We start from the raw sequence: 22,969 nt of genomic DNA on the forward strand, positions 1-22,969 counted from the left end.
GCAATGTGTTGCTGGCTTTGCTCATTAGCCTAGGGGTGTGTGGAAGTATTTGAGACACCAGAACACACACACACACACACACACACACACACACACACACACACACACACACACACACACACACATGACCCTCCCCACCCAGTCACACTCGTAGACACACACCTTCATTCGCCCATATGCACACACTTACCTAACCTATTCTATCACTAATACACACACACACACACACACACACACACACACACACACACACACACACACACACACACATACTGCTACCTCCCATTCAGAAACAAACTCAAACATGTTCTCAAGCATGCAGTCATCTCACATACACTTATCAAATACTACCTGAATGATAATCACCCCAGCACTAACCTATATCACAGAGGATGACTGCAAGTGACCAGGTGTGGCTGTGCTAATTTATGAATCGTTTGGCTGCATAAATGCCTTACTCCAGGTAGTTCCGGAGGGAGGTCACATGGCTGTTTGCCTCATTAGTATCTAGCATGGCTGTAGATACAGCCCACCATGGTGTTGCACGTCTTTGTGCTGCAGCACTATGGTGAGGCTGTCTCTGAATCAGAAAAGGTTACCATGAGATGTACACTTTTTGTACACTTCACTTTAACCTTTCTGAATTGAGCCCTCATTATAGTGAGGTTCATATGTAAGAATCTTGTTATTAATGAGCCATGCTCATCACAGTGGCAGTCACCACAGAACTGTATAGGAGCCCTTTCTATAGCCTTCTACTTTCACTACGTAGTCTAAGCATGCCAGGTTCTCTCCTTTCTTCCCTACTTACCTACCTTAACCTTTGATCAAGTCTGTCCACATTCTTGAAAATATCAGCAAACTCAATCTCCACACCAAAAGGACCTGATCCTAAATATCTTGTCTTACATTTCTATTTCGTGTACTTTTACCTCAATAGCATGCACTCATTTTAACTTTCACCTTCCTGTCCTACCTGCTATCTCTTAATTACAATTCACCACGCTTTGTAACACCTTATAGAAGTATCTCAGTCCCCTTTGTTAAACCTTCTCCAATAACTCCTCAGCTTCCCTTAAACTCCCTCACCTTTCTTCAAACCTAAATCCTACATGCTTATCACATTCCTTTGTAACTTGGGAGTTTTCCCCCTACTATCCACCCACCTAGCAATGCTGTCTACCCCCCCTTCACATTGTATCAAATATCCTATTTTTTCATATAAAACTCACTCCTTTAACTTTGATTTTACACCATAAAAGCAATACTGAAGCTAACATTGATCTTGTCTTCCAACCCCTGCCTTCACACACACAACTACACTGTCAGTCAACTATTCTTTCATAGGTTCATATAGGTTCATAGGTTGGTACTAAGCTTTCGGCCCTAGGGCCTATGCAAGCCTAGCCATAACAATTCCCTGGCTATTTCTTCCCACACTATTTACTTCCATGGACCCCTGTCTATAGGTTCATAGGTTGATACTAGGCTATCGGCTTTCCCCCTATTAATGCTAGTAGCATCTAAAACAAATTAGAACTATATGCATTACTGTAACAGAATTATGGGTTAAAATGCTCTTCCCTTTTCTAAAGACCCCTCTTCCAGTTATTTTATATATTTTACAATATTCAATACTTCAAATACAGTTGGTTGGGATTTTGATTTCCATTTTCAAGTAATTATATTTTGGCAGCCAACAGAATTAAATTTAATAAGACCTTACTATGTACAGGCAATGCAGATGCTATGTCCCAGCTGAAAAAAATAATTTCCATAGTTATAGCCATTTGCTCCCCCAATATTTTTGACAGAGTACTCATTTGCTTCCCCAATATTTTTAAAAGAGCACTCTGTAGGTAACTTTTTAAATCTGCCAACTCATTATACTCTGAAAAGACATGTTCCTGGTTATCTCTTCCCCATTGCACATCCAACATTTACTATCTTCCATAAAAAATAAGTTTGAAGTTTGCTTGGAGTATAAGCAAAAAAATGATAAACCTTCTGGACTCTGTTACAGAGTTAGGAGCCATATACATGTCCTCTCATTGTTCCTTTGTAAATTGCTTTTCCAATTTCTATTTCCAAGCTTTTCTAACCTCCTCTGATTGATTATTATAGTTATTATACAATATTTATATGCCCTACTAATTATCACCCTTTTAAACAACAGCTTCTCCTCTTCATTCGACTGTAAACTCTACTAGAGCAGGTCTTTCGCTTACCACTCCCCCATCCCTTTTTCTTTGCCTATACTCTGATATCAGTCCTTGTTAGGGAAGGCAGTCTCTACTCTGCAGTCTAAACTTCATCTCGTTCTCTCTCTCTTGTTATTTGCTTTCAAAACCTAGGTTCCTTTGCCAGTTTTCTCCAGTAAATTCCAGGCTCCTCTTGCCTATTTTTAGTACCACTACTTGCAGTCATCCCTATTGGCAAAATCTCTTTCTCCATTCATGTGTTAACTTAGTTCTTAGAATACTTTCTGCTTCATCAGCCGTTTCCACTTTGAATTATAATCTTCTGCTTGTGACACACACACAGATATATATATATATATATATATATATATATATATATATATATATATATATATATATATATATATATGTGTGTGTGTGTGTGTGTGTGTATATATATATATATATATATATAATTTGACTTAACTGTGTGGCTCTAAAATATTCATTCAGATCAGGTAGTCCTAAACCATCTTGTTCTGTTGGAAGGATTAACTTATCCAACTTAGCTCTTGCCCTATTTTCCTTCCAGATAAATTCTTCCAACTCTTTATTAATTATTGTTCTATTGTCCACAACATTTACTCTGGTTGATGAAAATGTGCCTGACCTGTATATAAAACTAAAGAGAGAGACTAAAAACATTTTCACTGCTTGTATCCATAAACAACAGTTTCCAGTTTCTCAATTTCTGTGTTCTCTTTTGTTTAGTCTTTTCCCACATGTCCTTGGCTGCCAGAACAAAAGCCTTATGAGTCCATTCTCCTAAGCGCTTCATTTTATCATGCCCCCCATAAATATGGATATTGCTAAACCAAGTCATGAGGAGTTGCATAATTTGCTACTATAGCCTTTGTTTTATGTTAATTTTATATCCTGAAAAAAAATTGAAACTGTCTCAAAGTGTTCCACAACACTGAGATCTCCTTTTCTGGATTTATCAAGTACAAAGTAATATCTCCTGCAAATAAAACAATATTTTCTTGATTAGCATGCCAGTTCTGTCCCTTGAATTTCTCATTCACTTATTTTCTTTGCCAGTGGCTCTAAATATCAAACAGACAACAAAAAGGAAAGAGGACACCCATACTTGGTTCCCCTGTTCAAACAGAACATATCAGACAAGAACCCCCCCACACACACTTTGATTCTTGCCTCTGGTCCTTCATGCATCCTCGTAATTAACTTTATTATAATATCAGGAAATGAAAATATTGCCCTTCTTATAAAATCTCAACTTATTCTGTCTAATGCTTTCTCTGCCTCAAGACCCACCAACAGTGGTGGGTCATTTAATGTTATCAAATTTTCCTCCCCTCCACAAAACCACATTCATCCACCTCTATCAATTTCGGTAACACCTTTGCCATTCTTTTAGCTAGCATAGACATAAATACTGTAGAATTGTAGTTTAAAATTGAAATTGATCTGTATGAGGTTGGGTCTAATGAGTCTTTACCCTGTTTGGGTAATACAGCCACTACAGCTTTCTTCCAAGATGCAGGTGCTTCTTCTCCTTTTAAAATGCTGTTAAAATCTTTAATATCTTTATTGCTTTCTTCCTTCCTTCCAAATTTCCACTAGAATACCATCTGTTCCTAGAGGCTTCCCTGCAGCTTGATTATACATCACCATTTGTATCTAATTTCCTCCTATCTTAACTATGAGTTGTTGAGCCTCATCTTCATCTAATTTTGGCATATTTAAGTCTTCCATAAATATTTCAGATTTAGCTCTTTCCTGGTTTCCACATTTCCCATTCCCCGCTTTGTACAAATTTTCATAACTTTTCCAAACTATCTGTAATACCTGCAAATAATCTCTGATTATTTTTCTTGCCAAGTGCTCCTTAAGTTTGAAGACAACTCTTTCTTTCTGTTGCATAAGTTGCTGTGCTAAATTTTTTGGAGCACTGAAGTTATCAAAAATAGCTGCTTAACAGCAGTCTTTCTAATGTCGTGCATATTATTCAAATACTCCCTTATTTTCTCTGCAGTTGCTCCGCTTCTTGTTCTATGAGATTCCCATTATTCTGCAATATTTTAACCTTTGTCAGTCCCTCTAAATAATTCCTACTACTTTGTAACCATATCTCTATCTCTTTTATTTCTAACCTATTTTTAAACTCCATTTTCATTTTATCCCATTCGCTAGCTGTCCTTCTAAAGAAACGTCTGTCTTCCCTAATAATTCTCAAGTAATTCCCCCTGTCCAATCATTAAATTCCTCTTTTTTAAAGAGGTAGATGAGAAAGCACCATTTGTCACATTTTTATTTCATTACAGTGCATTTTTATCTTAGTTTTTATTAGTATATGATCTTAAATAGTTATTGGACGTGTGTCAAACCTTTCAATTAAATGCACATGTTCCTATGAAATACAGTTTATATCCACAATAGCCCAGTTATTGTACCTTGGAGAATAATATGCAAGTTCTTTTTAAGTTCCTACTACTGAGTCAAGTCTTGCATACCAAATATTTTCATAAAGTTTTTCAGAAATCTACCGTCTTTTGTTATATTCATAGGTTCATAGGTTAGTACTAAGCTAACTCCCCTTGAGAGGCATTTTAAGCTTAGCCAATTATCTCTTGTGAGGCTCAAACCCTGCACCTTGTGTTTGTAAGGCAAACACCTTAACCATTAGGCCACCCTCCCAACCCTGCCTTCTATGCCCCTCTGCCATATCTTCAATATTGCTAATCAAGTTCCAGTCTCCATCTGTAAGTCATATATCCTCAGTATTGTAAATCAAGTTCCAGTCCCCACCAGTAAGTCATATTCCCTTCTGAAAGCTTATTATTTCTCCCAAAATGTTTTAAGCTTCATAATTGCAGTTTTGTTATAATGTAAATACATGCCAATGGAATCCTCATCCTATCCCAATAGCCACTTACTAGCACAAATTATTCTTAAATAAATTTTAATTTATTCTAAAAAATCTACCATTATTGCCTTTTTCCCTCTTCTTTCAATATTGGAGCCCCTCTAACAATTAGTATTATTATTCCCCTTTTCCTTTATCCTTGATATTCTACTGAATATTCATCTTGAAATCCTTTTGTTGTCAAATTCACATGCTCATTTTGTTCCAAATGTATCTCATGCAGCATTGCTATTTGCATTCTGCACTTCTTAATGTAATTCAGTAGTCTTTCCTTTTTTGACTATACATGTAACACCTTTTACATTCCAAGACACTATAGATAGAGTTGCCATTTAGATTAAAAGCTGTTGTTCCTAATTATTATACGTGACATTTTTAATGTGTATTTCCAACTTTTGTCTTGCATGTAAACACTAATGTTTGACAGACTGATATTTTACACAGTTTCTTTTCATCTCCATTTGAACCTATGTCACATTTCTCAAAAAGTTTTCTTTAATGAAAGTCCTCAAACAAAAATCTAAATAAATGTTAAGAACACTCCATCCCCTATAAATTTAGAACACACACACACACACACACACACACACACACACACACACACACACACACACACACACACACACACAAAACTATGTACAGTTTCAACAAAAGAAGTTTAACCCACCAGATAGGAACAATTCCCCCAAATTAACAACTGCACCCACAGACATAACCTAATTTAAAAGTAAAAAAGTACACTTACTATCTTTAATAAAACTAAATTAAAGCACTGTTCTTTTAAATGCATTAAAATATTAAGGCTGCTGGGAAGGCTACTGTCTTTTATTCACTTCCCATAATTTTAGACTATATTTTTCACTGGACTGCTTGTCATTGTATATTTATATTTTGTATTTCCATTAGCAAAGAATGCTGTGAACTCTCAAGATTGTTTGCACCTGTAGATAACGTGACTTCATGTAAAAGTATCTATGAGAAAAGAAAACTAACAACTTGCAGATGCATCTTTTTAAATTTCACTCAACAGAAAGTACAGAATTCCCCTGGTTAACTGCCTACAGCTGCAGACTCCTTATGTCTCATTGAGAACATTTGCTAATGCAAAAATGCAAGCTAATATCTTTCCACATGCAAGAGGCTTAACATTGTTCACGGCTTTCTTCAGTTTGTCTTATTTTTCAAGCCTATTTGCCTACAAAAAAAACTTTATAGTTTAAGCCAAGGACTAATCTAGACGTCCATCTTCTTAGGTCTACAAATAATGTAATATAATCACTGCACTTTCATACCCTACCCAGAAACACAGGATCACATTACACTAACTTAAAATTGTTTGTGTCCAGCCTTTCTTCTCTTGTTATATTCTATAACTTAAATTTCTTACAAGGGTACTTTTTATTTTAATATCTTTAACACATACAACAGGCACTGAAAAGACCCCCCCCACACACACACACACACAGACACACACATTTAAAATACTCTTGTCTGCACACTATACAAAACTGCTTTACAATGTAACTTGCAGTTTATATCATAAGAAGTGTTATACAAATGTTAATAAGAACAGAAATTGTTTTACTTACAGTTGCTTATTTTTCCATTTATTGTCCTTCTAAACATTAAAGACATCATATGGAGTATATATGTTTTATAGTTGCCCCACATGTATAACAAAGTCAATAAAAGTAGTCTTTTATCAGCCAATTTTATTTCAAAAGCCATATTTCACAAATATTATTGATGCTTTATAATCTCATATTTATTCACTAATATTAGAGATGCAGGCCTTTTTCCTAATCATCTCCATCTCCCAACACTAGACTCTGGTTCATGTCCAAGGTACTACTGATTCTTCTAGGGAGTTTGTGTATTTTTTCTGTTTCTCAAGCATTTTCTTTGGAATATTGGTAAGGGTTTCACTAGCAAAGTCTGTCTATTAGCTTTATTGTCAGAAGAATTAGAAGCAGACTGCCCTTCTGTTTGCTGGCTCACTTTTTGTTGGATAAACTTTTTTTACTTCCTTCTTAGTGTATTCTGCATCATAAATGTATTTGATCCTCCAAGAAAAAAGTACTGTGAAGACTGTTGGATACAGCAGCTTGAATCTCATGCCTGCCTCTCAAAGATTGCTAGGATAACTTTGCTTCTCTTCCATCTGGTGCACACAGCACAATAATTTTCTATAAACACTCTGCTGTCTCCTGTTTTTAATACATTTCCCTTCTGCCACAGTTTTATTAGAATAATCTTTTTTCTATGATTTATTAGAATAATCTTTTTTCTATGATTGTGTCTGTACTAATATAGGTCTTGGCTGTTTTGTTGTGAGCATGTTTGGAGCATGCTCTTTCAGTTAACAAATCCTGCTCTGGAACACCAGTCCAGTTACTTTTTTGTGCTATTCCTTCTAGTGTCTAGAGTATAGAAGAGAATTCCATGTTTTCTCTGTGAGCTCTTTTATCTAACTTCTAACTGTATCATTTTTGAAGCCGCTTTTCCTGAGGAGTCTCATACTGTTCCTTCTAGTTTCTAGGGTACAGCAGAATACCTCTGCTACAGGATTCAATAACGCCTACACTAAGTGTACACTGTTCTGAATAAATAGACAACACAGTCGTAACACACACCTTCTTTCTCCTAATTTTAGTTTTCCTACCGATATTCTTGTAGCTTTAAATATTGACAGGAATTCATAAAGGTTACCATAAAGTATATACTGGACGTACACTTAGTGTAATCTTTCTGAGTGACTAGAAAGCACAAAAATGTGATAAACAATGTCAGGGTAATCCTATGGGCTAGGTTTGTACAGGCTCCAGGGCCATTAGCCTAGTGCACACCTATGAACCTATAAGAATTTTATTGAATACATATCGTGTACATTTCGTGTGCACTTAGTGAAGACTTTATTGAATCTGGCCCCAGGTTTTCTCTATGATCTGTGTCTTCTAACTGTATAATATTTTGAAACAGCTCTTCTTGAGAAGCCTCATACTCGATCAGCCTTTTCTTCATTTCATTCTGTAATTTTTGCACTTTTATCAGTTGATCTGAATAGCTAACTAAAGTTTCTTTTTTCCAAGCTTTTTGTTATTTAAGCTGCTATATTCCTTCAGTGTTTTGTTTATTTTAATCACATCTGAGAACATTTGATTTATTTTTCGTCTAAATTACTGGAAGCCATCTCTTGAACCAAAGATGAAGATTGAACTGCCTTTTACTGGACAGCTGCAGGATCATTCCCAGCAAGTGTTTTCTCTTCAACTTTTCTGGGTATTTTTTTTTTCAGGTTCTCTAAATGTCTTCTTTGCTGACAGTAGCCAGTAACTGAATTTTACCCAAGTAACAGTTAAAATCAGTTTCTGTTTTCACACTATGAGAGCTGAAATTAAGTTGTTGATAAATGTTCAGCCGTCTTGGAAGTGAGTTGTTTCAGTATTAACCTTGTAGTTGACATTTACACCTTTCTCTTAGAATGTTGTCTCAGGTAAATACTGTCTTATCCCACTAAACCCAGTTTCAAAACTAACAGACACTCTCTTCTAGATCTTGTTACTACAAAACTTCCTGGCAGAATTTCCTCTGTTAAAGTACATGCTCCATATTTAAGCAAGTACTTATCAATAATTTAAAAGCTGTCTTCCTTCCTCCAAGATGCCATCTAACTGGGTCTATATCGCTTCATCGAAGACTGAAAATATTGAAGCTGATATGATCGGCACCATATCAGCGAAAGTGAAAGACATCGAACATTTTAACTGAAATCTCCATAAGGGGAGATTTCCGTTTACTGCAATGTAGTGCGATCTCGGAGTTGGTATATTTAAGTAGCGGGGGTGTGCTTGCAATGTTTAGTTGTTTTTTTTTTCTTTTTTGTTTTCTTTTTTTATGTTTGAAGTTTCAAAATATTGATGATATGGTGTCGGCCATATCAGATTTGATATTTTGAAATTTCAATGATGTGATATAAACGCATCTAACTTACCACATTTCATGTTATAAACATCAAAAAAATGCCCACACTAAAACAGGTCCAAGGTAAAACTGACTGGTCTTCTTAAGTACACTAATCACTTCAAAAGAAATATTTCCCATTTATGTATTTATTACTGTTCTCCAGATTCTACAGATCAGACCAAAATCTTTGGGTTACTAGTGAACTCATTGCCTTTTTTTAAAACTAGGGGTCAGCCTGGAAAGTTTTGAAAAATAACTCAAAACCTGAAAACAAAAACAAATTCATATCACTTTGAAATTTAACCAAGAAAGCTTTAAGATGAAACACAGAAGAAGGAAAAAAATAGAAAGCTTTAAAATGGCTTAAAATAAGCAATCTAAAGAAGCAAAAAAACACCTCTTTTCAACAACAATATAAGTAGATATAAAAGCTAGTTAATAATAAAATAAGTTGTTCTAAAACTTCCAGAAACAGAGTTGATGGATCTATTTAATTCACTTCTAGCAGCCTCATCTCTTCTGATTTCCTAAGTTTATAAGCCTTTACCGTACTTCTTTAACATCATTTTCCCACTCCTCTGACCCACCTCTTTACACTCCCCATGTTGCTTCTCCTTAAGTAAAAGGAAGGACATTGAAATACTTTTGGAATCATTACAAAATGATGACCCGCCTGGCTCAGCTAGGCTTCTGCCCTGGTTTCTTGTCTTGTGTCATGAGCACCTAATCCAACCCTTACCTGTGTCTATGTAGTAACATAATACCTCATATCTGAAAATTAGCAACTGACACTTCTCTTCCAAAGATCCTCAGCACAAGACTACTGTCACATCTCTTTATTTCTAGTGTTAGATAAACCCTTGAAAGATCCCATTTCCAATTATCCATATGTTTACAGAAACACTTCATGTTATCTGAGAGCCAACATGTTTTTGGCCTGTGCACAATACCATCACTGCCTTGTACATCCTTACAGATGAAATTCTAACCAGTATGGACAAAGGAAGCCTAACAGGTACTGTCTGTTTAGACCTAAAAAAGCTTTTGATTTTTTTTCAACCATGATCTACTCTTAGACTCTTTAACTGCCAGTGGAGTTATCTTTATGGTATATAGCTGCATTTATGATCTCTTTTCTCATTGAACTTTCAAAGGTAAAATAGGCACCCCACAAAGGAGTAATTCAAGACTCTGTCTTAACTCTATTATCCTTCTCATTCTTTATCAACAAACTTTACTTTGACCTTTCTAATATCTCCATTATACCTTAAGCTGCTGACATGGCAGTTTAAAAACCCTCTTCTCGTCTTCCATTATTAAATCAGAATTAGAGGCAGACCTTAACCACCTATCCTACTGCCCAAACAGTGAACCTGCTTCTTAACCACAAAAAAACAAGGTATTTGGTACCAAACAGAAACTTAAAAACATCTCCCCCAAACTAGAATATTTCCCTACAATAACCAAACCCCCATAGAACTAAAAAGAAATGTAAACTATCTCGGAGTTTATCTTGGCACCCATTCCAGTATTGCATCAACATCACTAAAGCAAAAATCTTCAAAACTCTTTCCTGGGCCATAATTTGCAATTCTTCTTCCCCTGAGGAAATACTACTGGAAACTGTATTCATCAGGCAGAGTTAGACTATGGCCGTCCACAAATTTCAGCTGCTTCCAAAAAGAGACTATCAGATCTGTAGACTGATAACTCTCTTCCCCTTAAGAGAACACCACTGTCACACTGTTAGTAAAGAAAAATAACTGTACATAAAACAAAGATCACAACTACTTCTTAGTTGACTTCCCTTCAGCTTCTCACCCAGAACTCCTCCACTCTTGCTAGCTGGCTCACAACTAGACCCTCCAGTTACAGTCTTCAGTCCTTCCCTGTCTCTGGTTCTGTCCTTGTCCTCCTGTCATAACAAGCTGAACTGCATTGACCATATGTTCTCAGTGATGGGTCCTAAATTCTGAGAACCATACCCTCCCTTCATAAAGGGTACACAATCCTTTTGCTCTCTCTCATTTACAACCAAAGAATATTTAATAAACAGCAAAATATAACTGCTTCAAAACCAGATATAAACTAACCTATCATACTAATGCTTGAATTTTTTTAGATGTCCTTCAGTTTCCACCTTCTGAAACTCTGACACTCACCCACTGATTTATCATTTGCTCCCCCTCTCCTGTCTCCCCTCAACCTAACCATATATATTGTTCACATTATATATTTTGTACTGGTTTAGAACAGCACTGATTTCTAAGATATTGTATAACTATAGGAATTTGTTATGTTAGTCTAAGCTCACTTCATATCACTGAAGTAGCTACATTTTAATGTTTACTTTTTACCATTTTTGTCATATTATTTCTGCATCCTACCTTTTTGTACACATCCCAGTCTGACCTGAAACTGGTCCATGTTAATCAGTGCTGCATTCTAGTTAACAGATTTGATTAAGAAAATAAATCAACCCTCTGACAGCTTTGAAAACTGCTAGACACTGCACTGTCACACAACGTAAATCGTAAGTGTGACACCACAAAGTGCATAATAACATTTAAAACTTATGGTTGATTTGAAGTGCACTTTGCTTCTGGTGGTCATATGTTACAGCTTTTAAAGATGTTATACACTTAACACTCCAAACCTTTTTTTAATGGTAATACAACCAGACAGCTAAAATTTTCTATGTGTTACAAAGCATTATGGTCAGCTGTCCAGTTATAACATCAGATGTTATGTTGTCCTATCTAGCCTTCATTCATTGCTGGTTCTTGGTTCTGACTTGGCCTATAGGAAAGCTTGAGAGCTTCCACCGGCTTGAGGCTATACCCTATCCCATCATGCTCAGGGAAGATTACCCAGATCTCATTTACCGCTAAACAAGATCAGGTGCTCCATGCAGGCTCTTAGCTAAGTGGAATTTTTTTCTTACTTATAACTCTTCAGAACTAGTTTTAAATTACTATTGTTGTAGTTTAATAACTTAGGTCATTTGGACTAGTACTTTTTGCTTTTCGGTGTTTGTTTTTATTGTTGTTTGTGTTTTCTGGTGGCTGTCGTCTACCGCTAGGCTTGTTTGACCTTTTTTCCCTATCCTGGCTCCAAACTTATTTAAGTTAGAGAGTTTTGAACTGAATTTTTCCCCTTTTTTGATTTCATGGGTAGTCCATTTAAGTTAGAGGGCTCCCTTGGGCCCATTTAAGTTAGAGGGCTCCCTTCTGCCCGTTTACCTTAGAGGGCTTTGTTTCCTTTGTAGTAGCAGTCACTTTGTTTTTTGGTTAGAACTTCTTTCCTTTTCTTTAGTAGCGAAGTAGAGTTAGTTGTTTCCCTATTAACTGTCTTTAAAAAAAAATTGCGTTCTTTCTTATAGTTTTTTTGTGGTAGTGTGTTAAAAAATCTTTGGTAACATGTTTAAGGATCCTAAAGAAGTGAAACCTTCAGGTTTTAAAAAATGCGACAAGTGCAATCAAAATATGTCTCTAACTGATGGACACACCAGCTGTGTATTGTTTGGGTGCTGTCCACCTTCAGGATTTGTGTTCCTTCTGTCATGCCTTTAGTTTCAGGGTACTGATGGAAAGGAGGAACAAACTCATAGTAAGAGGTTTGTTGAAAACTCAGTTCTCTTAGGCTTTTGAAGGGAATCAGAGTACCTCTAAAACTACGGAAAAATCTCCTTCCTCCAGATCAGAAAAGTCAGGAAAGAGGACGTCTTCTGCTGCTTCACCTTCGGAAATGTCAAAAAAACAGGCAAAGGACTCATCTTCTGACCAGAAGGCGTTTGGGCCCAAGAAATCTCTCTCTTCAGCTCCCATTGTGATTTTGGGGCCGACAGAGTTCTAGTTTTGGAGCCGTTCCCCAGTGTTGGAACCAGTCTCCCCAGTCTTGAAATCTCCATAGTTACAACCAGTGAGGTCACTGACTCTAATCTCTCAATCCTCCAAAAACCTTTCAGATGATGATGTGGAGCGGGTGGTGAAGAGACTTTTACAGATGCCGGCACTGGCCAAGATGCTGTCGACTCTGACCCAGAGGTGGATTTGGAGCAGGCCAACATCACTTCCCTTCATCGATTCCTCCTCCGAACCATTCTGCGGTTTTGAAGCCGGAGTGCTTGGATCCGATTGTAGCGGAACCGTCGGTGCCGAGACCTGCTTCGGGATCATCGGGCCCAACTACTGCTTGGACCTCCTCGGTTCCATCAGAATTTGAGGGGTCTAGGAGCTAACACTCTCCCAGCGGGTCCGGGGAGGAGAGTCAGGCTGGGCAGTTGCCCGACCCAAATCTACCTAACTGGGCTTCGGCACGGGTGAGCTCTGCACCTACATCAGCCTTAGAGCCCACTGCCTTGGTTCACAGGGGGCTTCTGTTTCCTCGGGGCCAGGGACCTCTTCAGGTCAGGGACAGGGAGCTTTTGAGGTGATGAGGGTGCTGTCACCTCAGACTGCTGTGCTCTCAGGTCCAAGTACTCTTCCACCTAAAGCACTAGTGTCCGTCTGGGTGCCGTTGCTTCCACCCAGGCGTGGAGACCTGAAACCCTCAGGATGCCCCATTGGGTGAAGCGATCTCTTATGAAACCTCACCGGAGTAACCCCTCCGAGGAGGTCCCTTGGAAGAGGTTATGCAAGAGGAAGCATTTAGACTCCCCTGAGAAGTCCGTTACTTCAGACACGGACCTTGATGAATCCGAAGGGTCCCCACGGTCACTCTCTGAGGATGTCTCCTTTGCAGACATCCTAGAGATCCTTAAACAGAGAGGTGGCTGGAAGTCCATCAGCCCTTCTGAGGATGAGTCTGTGTACCTGGAGGCTTTCGGGTGTCGCCCTTCCACCTCTTGGGTATCTCCGCCTTTTGACCATTTCATGAACGTAGTCAGTCGGAAGGCGTGGAGCTCTCTGGACTCATTGGAACCTGGTCCTAGGAGGCCAAATAAATTTATTACTATGCCCTCAGATAGGGAGTTCCAAACCAAAGGTGTCCTGCCAGATGCTATGGTGGTGGTGGCAGCCACCAAAAAGGAATTGTCTGAGACATCCTCATCTGTCCATCCACTGAATAAAGAGTCTCGGATGATGGACAGATATGGAAAGCATATGTTTTCGTCAGCTTCCTTTGCCCTTAGGTTGCTGAACTATCTGACCCATTTCATTAGGCTTCAGGGGGATCTCCTGAAGGAGCTAGGAGATACCATTCAAGGTTCTGCAGCTGTGGGGGTTTCAGACAAGGTGCTCTCCCAGCTCTGCACCCTAAACTCCGTGGTAAACTCTTCCATGTGACTTATCTCTTATGCCGCCAATGGAGCGAATAGGGCAGCTGGTAGAGGAATTTCCTTAAGGAGGCATTCCTGGATGTGCTTTTGTGATTTCGCAGAACCTTTCAAGTCTTCCTTTATCAGTGCCCCTTTTGACGGCTTGTCCTTGTTTGGGCAAAAAGTGAAAGAGATTCTAACCAGGTGCGAGCAAGAAGGAAAGACTCTTTCTGCCAAGAGAGTCCATTTTTCCCTCCTTACCAGGCCTTATCCTGAAGGCCAGAAGGGGGGAAAGATGTGTTTCCCTACGTCCCAGAGAGCCTTCCCGGACACACGTGGTGATTCTTCCCCCAGGGGCAGAGGGGGAAGTAACAATGGGAGACACGGACCACGTAGCAGAGGGGGGTCCGCAAAACTAGGGCAACAGGGATTCCTTCCTTGGTAGGCCCTTTCAGTGCTCCTGAAAGGTAGCCTGTCTGTCCATCTGTGGGAGGCAGTCGGGGGTCGCTTGTTGTTGTACCCAAATGTCTGGCTAAAAATAACAAGAGACAAATGGGTACAAGCGATCATATCCAGAGGTTACTATATACCCTTTTCCTCTCTCCCTTTAGAAAAACAATCGGTCCCAGATGTTCCATCCCGTCAAAGGGACCATGCAACTCTAGAGGTACAAAACTTGCTAGAAAAAAGAGTCATCCAAAATGTCCCTGCAGACCAAATTGGATTCGGAACTTATTCAAGGTTCATTTTAGTTCCCAAAAAGACAGGGGACTGGATGCCTATTCTGGATCACTGCAGACTAAACAAGTCTGTCAAGAAGTCAAAGTTCTGGATGGTGACACTACAGTCAATGCTCCCATTTCTGGGTAAAGACAATTGGATGTGCTTGATAGATCTCCAGGATGTGTACTGCCACATAAAGATGGACAGGCAATCCAGGAGACATTTACACTTTCGACTGGGAGCCAGTCACTACCAGTTTAGAGCTCTGCCCTTTGGCCTCAGTATAGCCCCCAGGGTGTTCACCAAATGCATGGCAGTAGTTACAGCTCATGAGGCGTCTAGGATTCTGGGTGTTTCCATACTTAAACGACTGGCTGCTAACTGCCACCACCAAGCATCTACTAACAAGAGTGAGAGACACCTCCATTCATCTTTGCTCTCAGCTAGGCATCATGATAAACTTCGAAAAATCCGCCTTGTTGCCATCGCATATCGTATTTATAGGGGTAGACTTAGATGCAAGACAAATGTTGGCCAGACTTCCCCCTGAGTGGATCCAAACTTTACGTCATCAGGTTGAGAACCTCTTATCCAAAAAAACAAAAAAGTACAGGTGAAGGTTGTTTTGAAAGTTTTGGGTACCATGGTGGCAGCAATAACCCTGATACCCTTAGCTCTCTTGCATATGAGCATTCTTCAGTGGCTATTATTCACCCAGTGGTCCATGCAGGAGCAACCCATGTCTCTCAAAATTATTATAACAGAATCGTGCAAGAAAGACCTGCGCTGGTGGCTTCACTCCACTCAAGTGACATTAGGTCGACCGTTTGCCTTTCCACAACTAGTAACCACAGTAACCACGGAAACTTCCCAGATAAGGTGGGGGGGCATTATATGGGAAAGACTGTCCATGATGTTTGGCAGGAAGATAAGTACCACTTGCATATCAACGTCCTAGAGATGAGAGCGGTGCTGTTGGCGTTGCAAGCATTTCAGAACTCCCTTCCCCTAGGAACAATTGCAATTCAGACAGAAAACATGTCGGTGTGGTATATAAACAAAGAGGAACCAAATCATACTCCCTATGTCACAAGGCCCAGAGAGTGTGGCAATGGGCAGTCTCTTCCCAACATTTTCTGATAGCAATGCAAATCCCAGGGAAGTCCTGTGTGATAGCGGACAAACTCAGCAAAACTGTTCTGATGCCTCACGAGTGGTCCCTAAAACAGGAAGTTGTGGAAGAGATTTTCTGCAAGTGGGGCGAGCCTTGCTGCGACCTCTTTGCACATCCATGAATGCCAAATGCAGCAGCTATTTTGCCCTGATCCCCCCTCCGGGGGAGTCACCGAGGGATGCACTTGTACACAATGGGCCCCTGCGTCTCCTCTATGCCTTTCTCCCATTCCCTTGATCCCCAAAGTCCTTCGGAAAGCAAGCACGTTGAGGAGCAGTTTGATTCTCATCGCCCCATACTGGCCTTGTCAGGTTTGATTCCCCTTTCTATTGCCCCATCTCCAAGAGGAGCCGTGGATTCTGGACCCAGTTCCAGACCCCCTGACTCATCCCTCAGGGAGGCTCCATCCATCAATTCAAACCCTCAGATTGACAGCTTAGCTACTCCAGTTCCACTCATAGCCAGGCTTCCAGATATTTCCCCTGCAGTGAAACATATATTGATTTCGTCCCATAAGGCTTCAACCAGAAAGTTATATTCTAGCAAATGGAAAAGGTTTCCAGTTGGGCTTTCAGCAACCACATTGATCCATTTACTGCCCCTATAACAGCTGTGTTTGACTTTCTAGCTAAGCTTTTTGATGAAGGTGCAGCTGCAGCTACTGTTCGAGTTCAATTAGCTGCTATGTCAAACTATCATATTGGAGAAATGGGACAAAAAAATCATATCCTACAGGCTTTGTAAAGCTTTCTTGAAAAGTACCTTCTTACTAAGGCCTCCAGTGAAAGAACCACCAGCGCCATGGGACCTAAACTTTGTGTTGTCCACCTTGATCCTTCTTCCCTTTGAACCTGCATCATCATGTCAACTAATGTTTCTAACGTGGAAAATAATCTTTTTGATAGCCATCACATCTGCTAGAACTCCAAGTTTTATCAATACATCCTCCTTACTTGATTTTCCACAGATAGAATCTCCCTGAGAACTAACCCTTCATTCCTCCCCAGAGTCTGTTCAGAAGCAAATTTGAATCAATCCATCAACTTGCCTGTTTTTTTCCAAGATATGGCAGCAAGGCAGCGTACAAATTACATCAATTGGACGTACACAGACAATTACATTTCTGCCTCCACAGAAAAAAGAAATTCAGGAAATCAGTACAACTGTCTGTATCTTTTTCAGATAAAACGAAGGGTGCCCCCATATCTTAGGTCACGCTTTCCAAGTGGCTTACTGATTGTATAACCTTCACATACAGATCTCTGATTAGAGAACTTCCAGAAAAAATAAAAGGCCACTCCACAAGAGCTATAGCAACCTCGTCAGCCTTTCAAGCAATTTAATCCATTTGTCCAGCAGCAACATGGGTAAAACGTCATACCTTTATTACTCATTACAAAGTTGATTTGGCCTCCAGGAACAGGATGTCTTTTGAGTCCACCGTTCTGAAGAGTATTTTCCCTTGAGCCACCCAAGAAAGAAGTTGCAATGGATGTTGTCTCAACCAGCAATGAATGAAGGCAAGATAGGATAACATAACATTAAGAAGTTATGTACTCACCATAATGTTCCATGTTTATTGACCATCTTGCCTTCATTCTTGCATCCCACACTCCTTCCCCCAGCCTTCACTCCTGGAGGATCGAGAGGTTTCTTACTAAATTGGAATTTGATGTTCTCTGAATCTCTTCCTTAGTTCCTTTATTGGACATGGTTATATGTAGGTGCTACTAGTTATAGTATTTGCAAACAAGATCTGGGTAATCTTCCCTGAGCATGATGGGATAGAGTATAGCCTCGAGTCAGTGGAACCTCTCGAGCTTTTGTATAAGCCAAGTCGGAACCAATTCTCGGTTCAGAACCAGCAATGAATGCAGGCAAGATGGACAACAAACATGGAACGTTATGGTGAGTACATAACTTCTTATTTATTATGCGTTTCTGAAATGGATTCCAAGAACATCACATTGGAATCCATTTCTGAAACACATAAACTGGATATGCTCAAACACTGGATCATACTCCTCTGTATAAAGTTCCATAGTTATGACCATATTGCATGTTTCTGGTTATTATAGCACTCATTGATTTTGAACATACTGATACCCATTTAGCTTTGGACATTGCAGCACTTAATTGTCACTGTTACTTTATACCTCTTTAGGTATAGTATTACACAGTCTGATTATGTTGATTCTATAATTGTTTGGTTACTGTTGTAGTCCTTGATCGTTAACTGTAACCATTATAAATTATAGGTTTGCTTTATCGGCAATGAACATGGAACAAAGGGACTACGATTCAAGAACAGCTTTGCACGTGGCAGCTGCAGAAGGTATGTTCACAAAAGAGAGAGGGGGAAGAATCATAGGTGTTAAATCTGATTCCTTTCCTTTTGTTTTATGAATGTATGAATGTACAGATTTGTTTGCAGTACTACAACATCAAAAGTGCAAACATATTTGCATTAGTAATTGTGTTGAATACATTTGGTTTAATCCTTATTCCTAGATGAGCGAAAACAAAATTTAACAAGACTGACTTTAATATTATGATGCACTGGCACTTTGTGCACCAGCAGGATCAAACAGAGTGAGTAGTAGTCACAGCATATTCCATTCCTGCTCAGCTCCAGAAAGACATTTAGCCAGATGATGAGGTGTCTAGTGAAGATGTTAGTAGTGGCAGGGGAAGAGAGGCAAACAGGGTCAGAGAATTGAAAAACAGGGGCTAAGGGTGAGAAAAAAGACAAGAGTATTAGGTCAAAAAGAATGCAAGGGGAAGAGAGGGCAGTCGTAGCAGTGTAGTTATTAATCAGATTAAGAAGCACATCAGGAGGAGTTTTTAGTAAAATGTAGAGCAGCATATTAGTAGTGCATACAAAATATTGCATGATAACTATAAGAATGTATCAGAGGAGATTAGAAAGGATTGGGAAGACAGATTGGATAAGCAACTCACAAAGAAACAATTGTGGGAGATATGTATGTCTCCCAAATATGCAACAATGTTGAGAAGATTTAGGATCTTTGTTTGGAAGTATTTACATGGGTATGTTTATACCCAAAGTAGATTCCAAAGGATTTTTCCTCAGGTAGGCAGCAAATGTTGGAGGTATGATGGGGAAGAAACAGGTAATTAGGAACATATTTTCTGGGAGTGTAATGAGTTGGCATACTTTAACGATTCCCTGCAGACTACTCGGTTAGATATACTGGGTGAGCAAATTGATGTCACTAAGGAAATAATTTTTTTGAGCTATGATACAGAATTGGAATTGCCTAGACAAAGTAAGGTGTTCCTGAGTCTAATTATGGTGGCGGCCAATAAAGCAATTACTAGAAAACGGAAATTAAAATCTAAACCAACTCTACTAGAAGGAGTGAATACAGTAACAGAGTTAAAACAACTAGAATTGGGATCTTTAGAAAAGGTTAGGAGGAAATTACATAGAAAAATGGGAATTGTGGGAACAATACATGCAGAAGAGGAATGAGGTTTAAAAGAAGGCAGGATTTGAATTACCTGTGTAACGTTTAACTGATAATGACTGGATAGATTATAAGTGATGTATAATGTTTGCAACTAAAATTATGTCGATATGATTTGTTTTCATTTCTGAGAATGTATAATTGCCTGTGTTATATGTGATAATTTAATAAAGATGTTTCTTGTTTAAAAAAAAAAACAAGCATATCAGGAGGGAGTACCTTAAGAAACATGCCATGAACGTTTGCTTTCAGACTGCATTGGGAAGTCTTGGGAGTGAAAATAAGAAAAGCAATAAAAAACAAATAAACTACTGATCTTAAAACTTTGTTGATGAGCTCAGTCACAATAATTTCCAAAAGTCATGAAACCCAGGTAGTATTCCAAAGCAACAAGCCTTTATTCATCACAAGACCACTAGTTTCTTTGTTTTTATTTTTTTCCTTAACGCTTGTGGTGGTAAGGTTGGAACTAGACAGATTCCTCTGCTTGTTCATTTTTTTAAAGTAAAGAAAAAAAAATAGCATGAAAAGTTTAAGTGATTCTTGGGCATATACATCTGCTGGTATTGAATGTATGATTTTTTTTTAGGTTGGGTTTGAATGATGAGTAAATGTTTCTATTCCTGACATATGAAGGGAGGGAGTTCCAGACCCTAATGAGGCAGCACTGAATGCTTTCTCACTTGAATAATCATGTTTAAAGGCACAAAGCAAACTTTTCGTTATGCATGTGAACACTTTTTTGTGTGAAAAGAAAAGTGTGTTATGCAGTCTTTAAAAATATTAAGTTTTATAGATTGCTTCCAAATGTGAAAGATAAAAACGTACTGAGCCGTGTTTACTGCATTAATATCCATGGGCGGGCAGCAGGTGTTTGTCACTTTGGGTTCCAGCTGTAATTATGCTGGATTAACATAAGTAAGTAACTAACTGTAAATTAGTTATGTAATTGCCAAACTGTTTAATTGTGTGTCAGATAAGCTGAGCAGGACAAGGGCAGACCCTCACGCATGGAAACTAGATCAGGAAGTCTTTCATGACTTGATCCATATGTAAGGAATTCCTCACATTAACCTATAGGCCTCCTCCCTGAACAATCAACTAGCAAGATTCTGTTCTAGGAATTCATGCAAGAAGGCCTGAAAGACACATGAATTTTCCTTTCCTTGGATATGAGTGTTCCAGTATGTTTTTCTACCCTTTCTAGTGATATCCAGCGTACTTCTGAAGATTCAGAAGGAATCCCCCAAGATCATTGTAGTGACTCCTTTCTGGCCCAGGTAATAGTGGTTCTCTTTTCTTTTGGAAATGGCCAGGGCAATTACCACACGCTTCCTCACAAAATGGATCTACTCACACAAGATCAGGGGTGTTTGATACAACCCAACCCCAAGCAACCTCAACTGACTGCCTGGTTGATAGGATCTTAATTCCCTCTAGACATCTGTTTACTGAGGACATCCACCAGGTACTAATGGAGGCAATAAAACCTGCTAATAGAAAATCATTTATGACTAAATGGAAAAGGTTTTCTATTTGGTGACAACAACATGGTCAGCACCCATTCAATGCTAGTGTTTCTCTAGTTTTACAATATTTGTGTGAGTTACTATCCTATGGCCTTCCTTACTCCTCCATCAAGGTTCATATATCTCCCATTTCAGCATGTCTGTCCATGGAGGCTCCTCTTTCACTACATTCTCATGTCAAAATGTTTTTGAAAGAGATTTTGCATAAGTGCCCTCCAAGAAAGCCAGTGGCTCCTTCTTGGGATCTTAATTTTGTGTAAGAGAAGCTAACACTTGCTCTATTTGAACTAGCTAATCTTGCTGACTTGAAGTTCTTAACATGGAAGACTATTTTACTAATCGCTCTGATCTCTGCAAGATGAGTATCTGAGTTGCAAGCTCTTATGATGGGTCAGTCCTAGCTCATTTTCCACAGAGACAGGATTTCTTTGAGAACTAATCCTTCTTTTATGTCTAAAGTGGTATCCAAGTTTACTTTAAGCCAAACTATCCATCTCCCTATTTTGTTTCATAATGTAAAAATGAGAGAAACGATGCTCCATAGCTTACATGGCCACAAGACAATTTGGGCACTATCATCACAGAACTAAATCTTTCAGATCTTCATATCAATTGTTCATTTGTTGTGAAGGTAAGAAGAACAGACAACCTGTGACAAAACAGACAATTTCCAAATGGTTGTCTAGGTCTATTACTTTTTGTTATACTTAACAAACAAAACTATTCCAAGCAGAGTCAATGCTCACTCTATCAGGGCTTTGGCTTCATCCATGGCTTTTTGGAAAGGGTTGGATTCCAGGAGTTTACTAGATGCTGCCACTTTATATTCTGTACATACATTTACAAGGCATTACAATCTTGATTCCTTTTGTAGGTCTACATTGGGCTTTGCTGTGGCTGTTCTGCAGGGGCTCCTGGACCCTTCCCCTTCCACCTCCCAAATGTAATTAGCTAAGGTAATCTACCTATATAGCTAAGGCTACTGCAGCAGTGAACAATATCATGAACATAGTAGAGTTGTGTAAGTAAACTTACCACAATAGTAGATGTTCAAATGATCACTGCTACAGTGGCCACTCCCTTTCTCCACTCCCTTGTTTTTATTGTGTGTTGGTTATGCCAGGGTGTGAACAATTATTTTTGTTGTTCCTAGCATTGTCCTTTCAAGGCTTAGCCTCCCTCTCTCTGTTGGCATGAACTCTCTGAATGGCTTGACACTCAAACCTGTATTTTCAGTCAGCTCAGCTTGAGATGACTAATGATGTTCTTCATTCCACATTGCTGCAGTCCTAACTATTGGGTAGTCCGCTGTCCAGTCGGCCCGAATACCAAAGTATATGGCTGACGTCGGTCAGGGCGCATTAGACTGACGTCAGTACGTCAGGGTACTAATGCGCATGACCGACATCATATCCTCAGTCTTTTTTGCCGCATGGTCCGATGCAGAAGCAATTTTGCGAGTGCAGGTTGGCGTTCTGAAAGTTTCTGAAGTCAGAGTTCCAGTCGGCCCGAATACCAAAGTATATGGCTGACGTCGGTCAGGGCGCATTAGACTGACGTCAGTACGTCAGGGTACTAATGCGCATGACCGACGTCATATCCTCAGTCTTTTTTGCCGCATGGTCCGATGCAGAAGCAATTTTGCGAGTGCAGGTTGGCGTTCTGAAAGTTTCTGAAGTCAGAGTTTCAGACCGAATCAAAG

The 22,969-nt window shown here is 39.2% G+C and overlaps 1 protein-coding gene across 1 annotated transcript in view; it reads left to right on the forward strand.

Moving 5' to 3' along the window:
- LOC122811665 (glutaminase liver isoform, mitochondrial-like) overlaps positions 1-22,969 on the forward strand; it is a 1,484,096-nt gene that overhangs the window by 1,189,025 nt on the left and 272,102 nt on the right. Inside the window, exon 16 of the mRNA XM_044083660.1 lies at positions 18,506-18,582. Within this exon, the coding sequence (XP_043939595.1) occupies positions 18,506-18,582 (77 nt within the window). The remainder of the gene's footprint in view (positions 1-18,505; positions 18,583-22,969) is intronic.

This window comes from Protopterus annectens, chromosome 9.part0 (assembly GCF_019279795.1).
Source record: "Protopterus annectens isolate FY-2018-M chromosome 9.part0, PAN1.0, whole genome shotgun sequence".
NCBI classification, from domain to species: Eukaryota; Metazoa; Chordata; order Ceratodontiformes; family Protopteridae; genus Protopterus; species Protopterus annectens.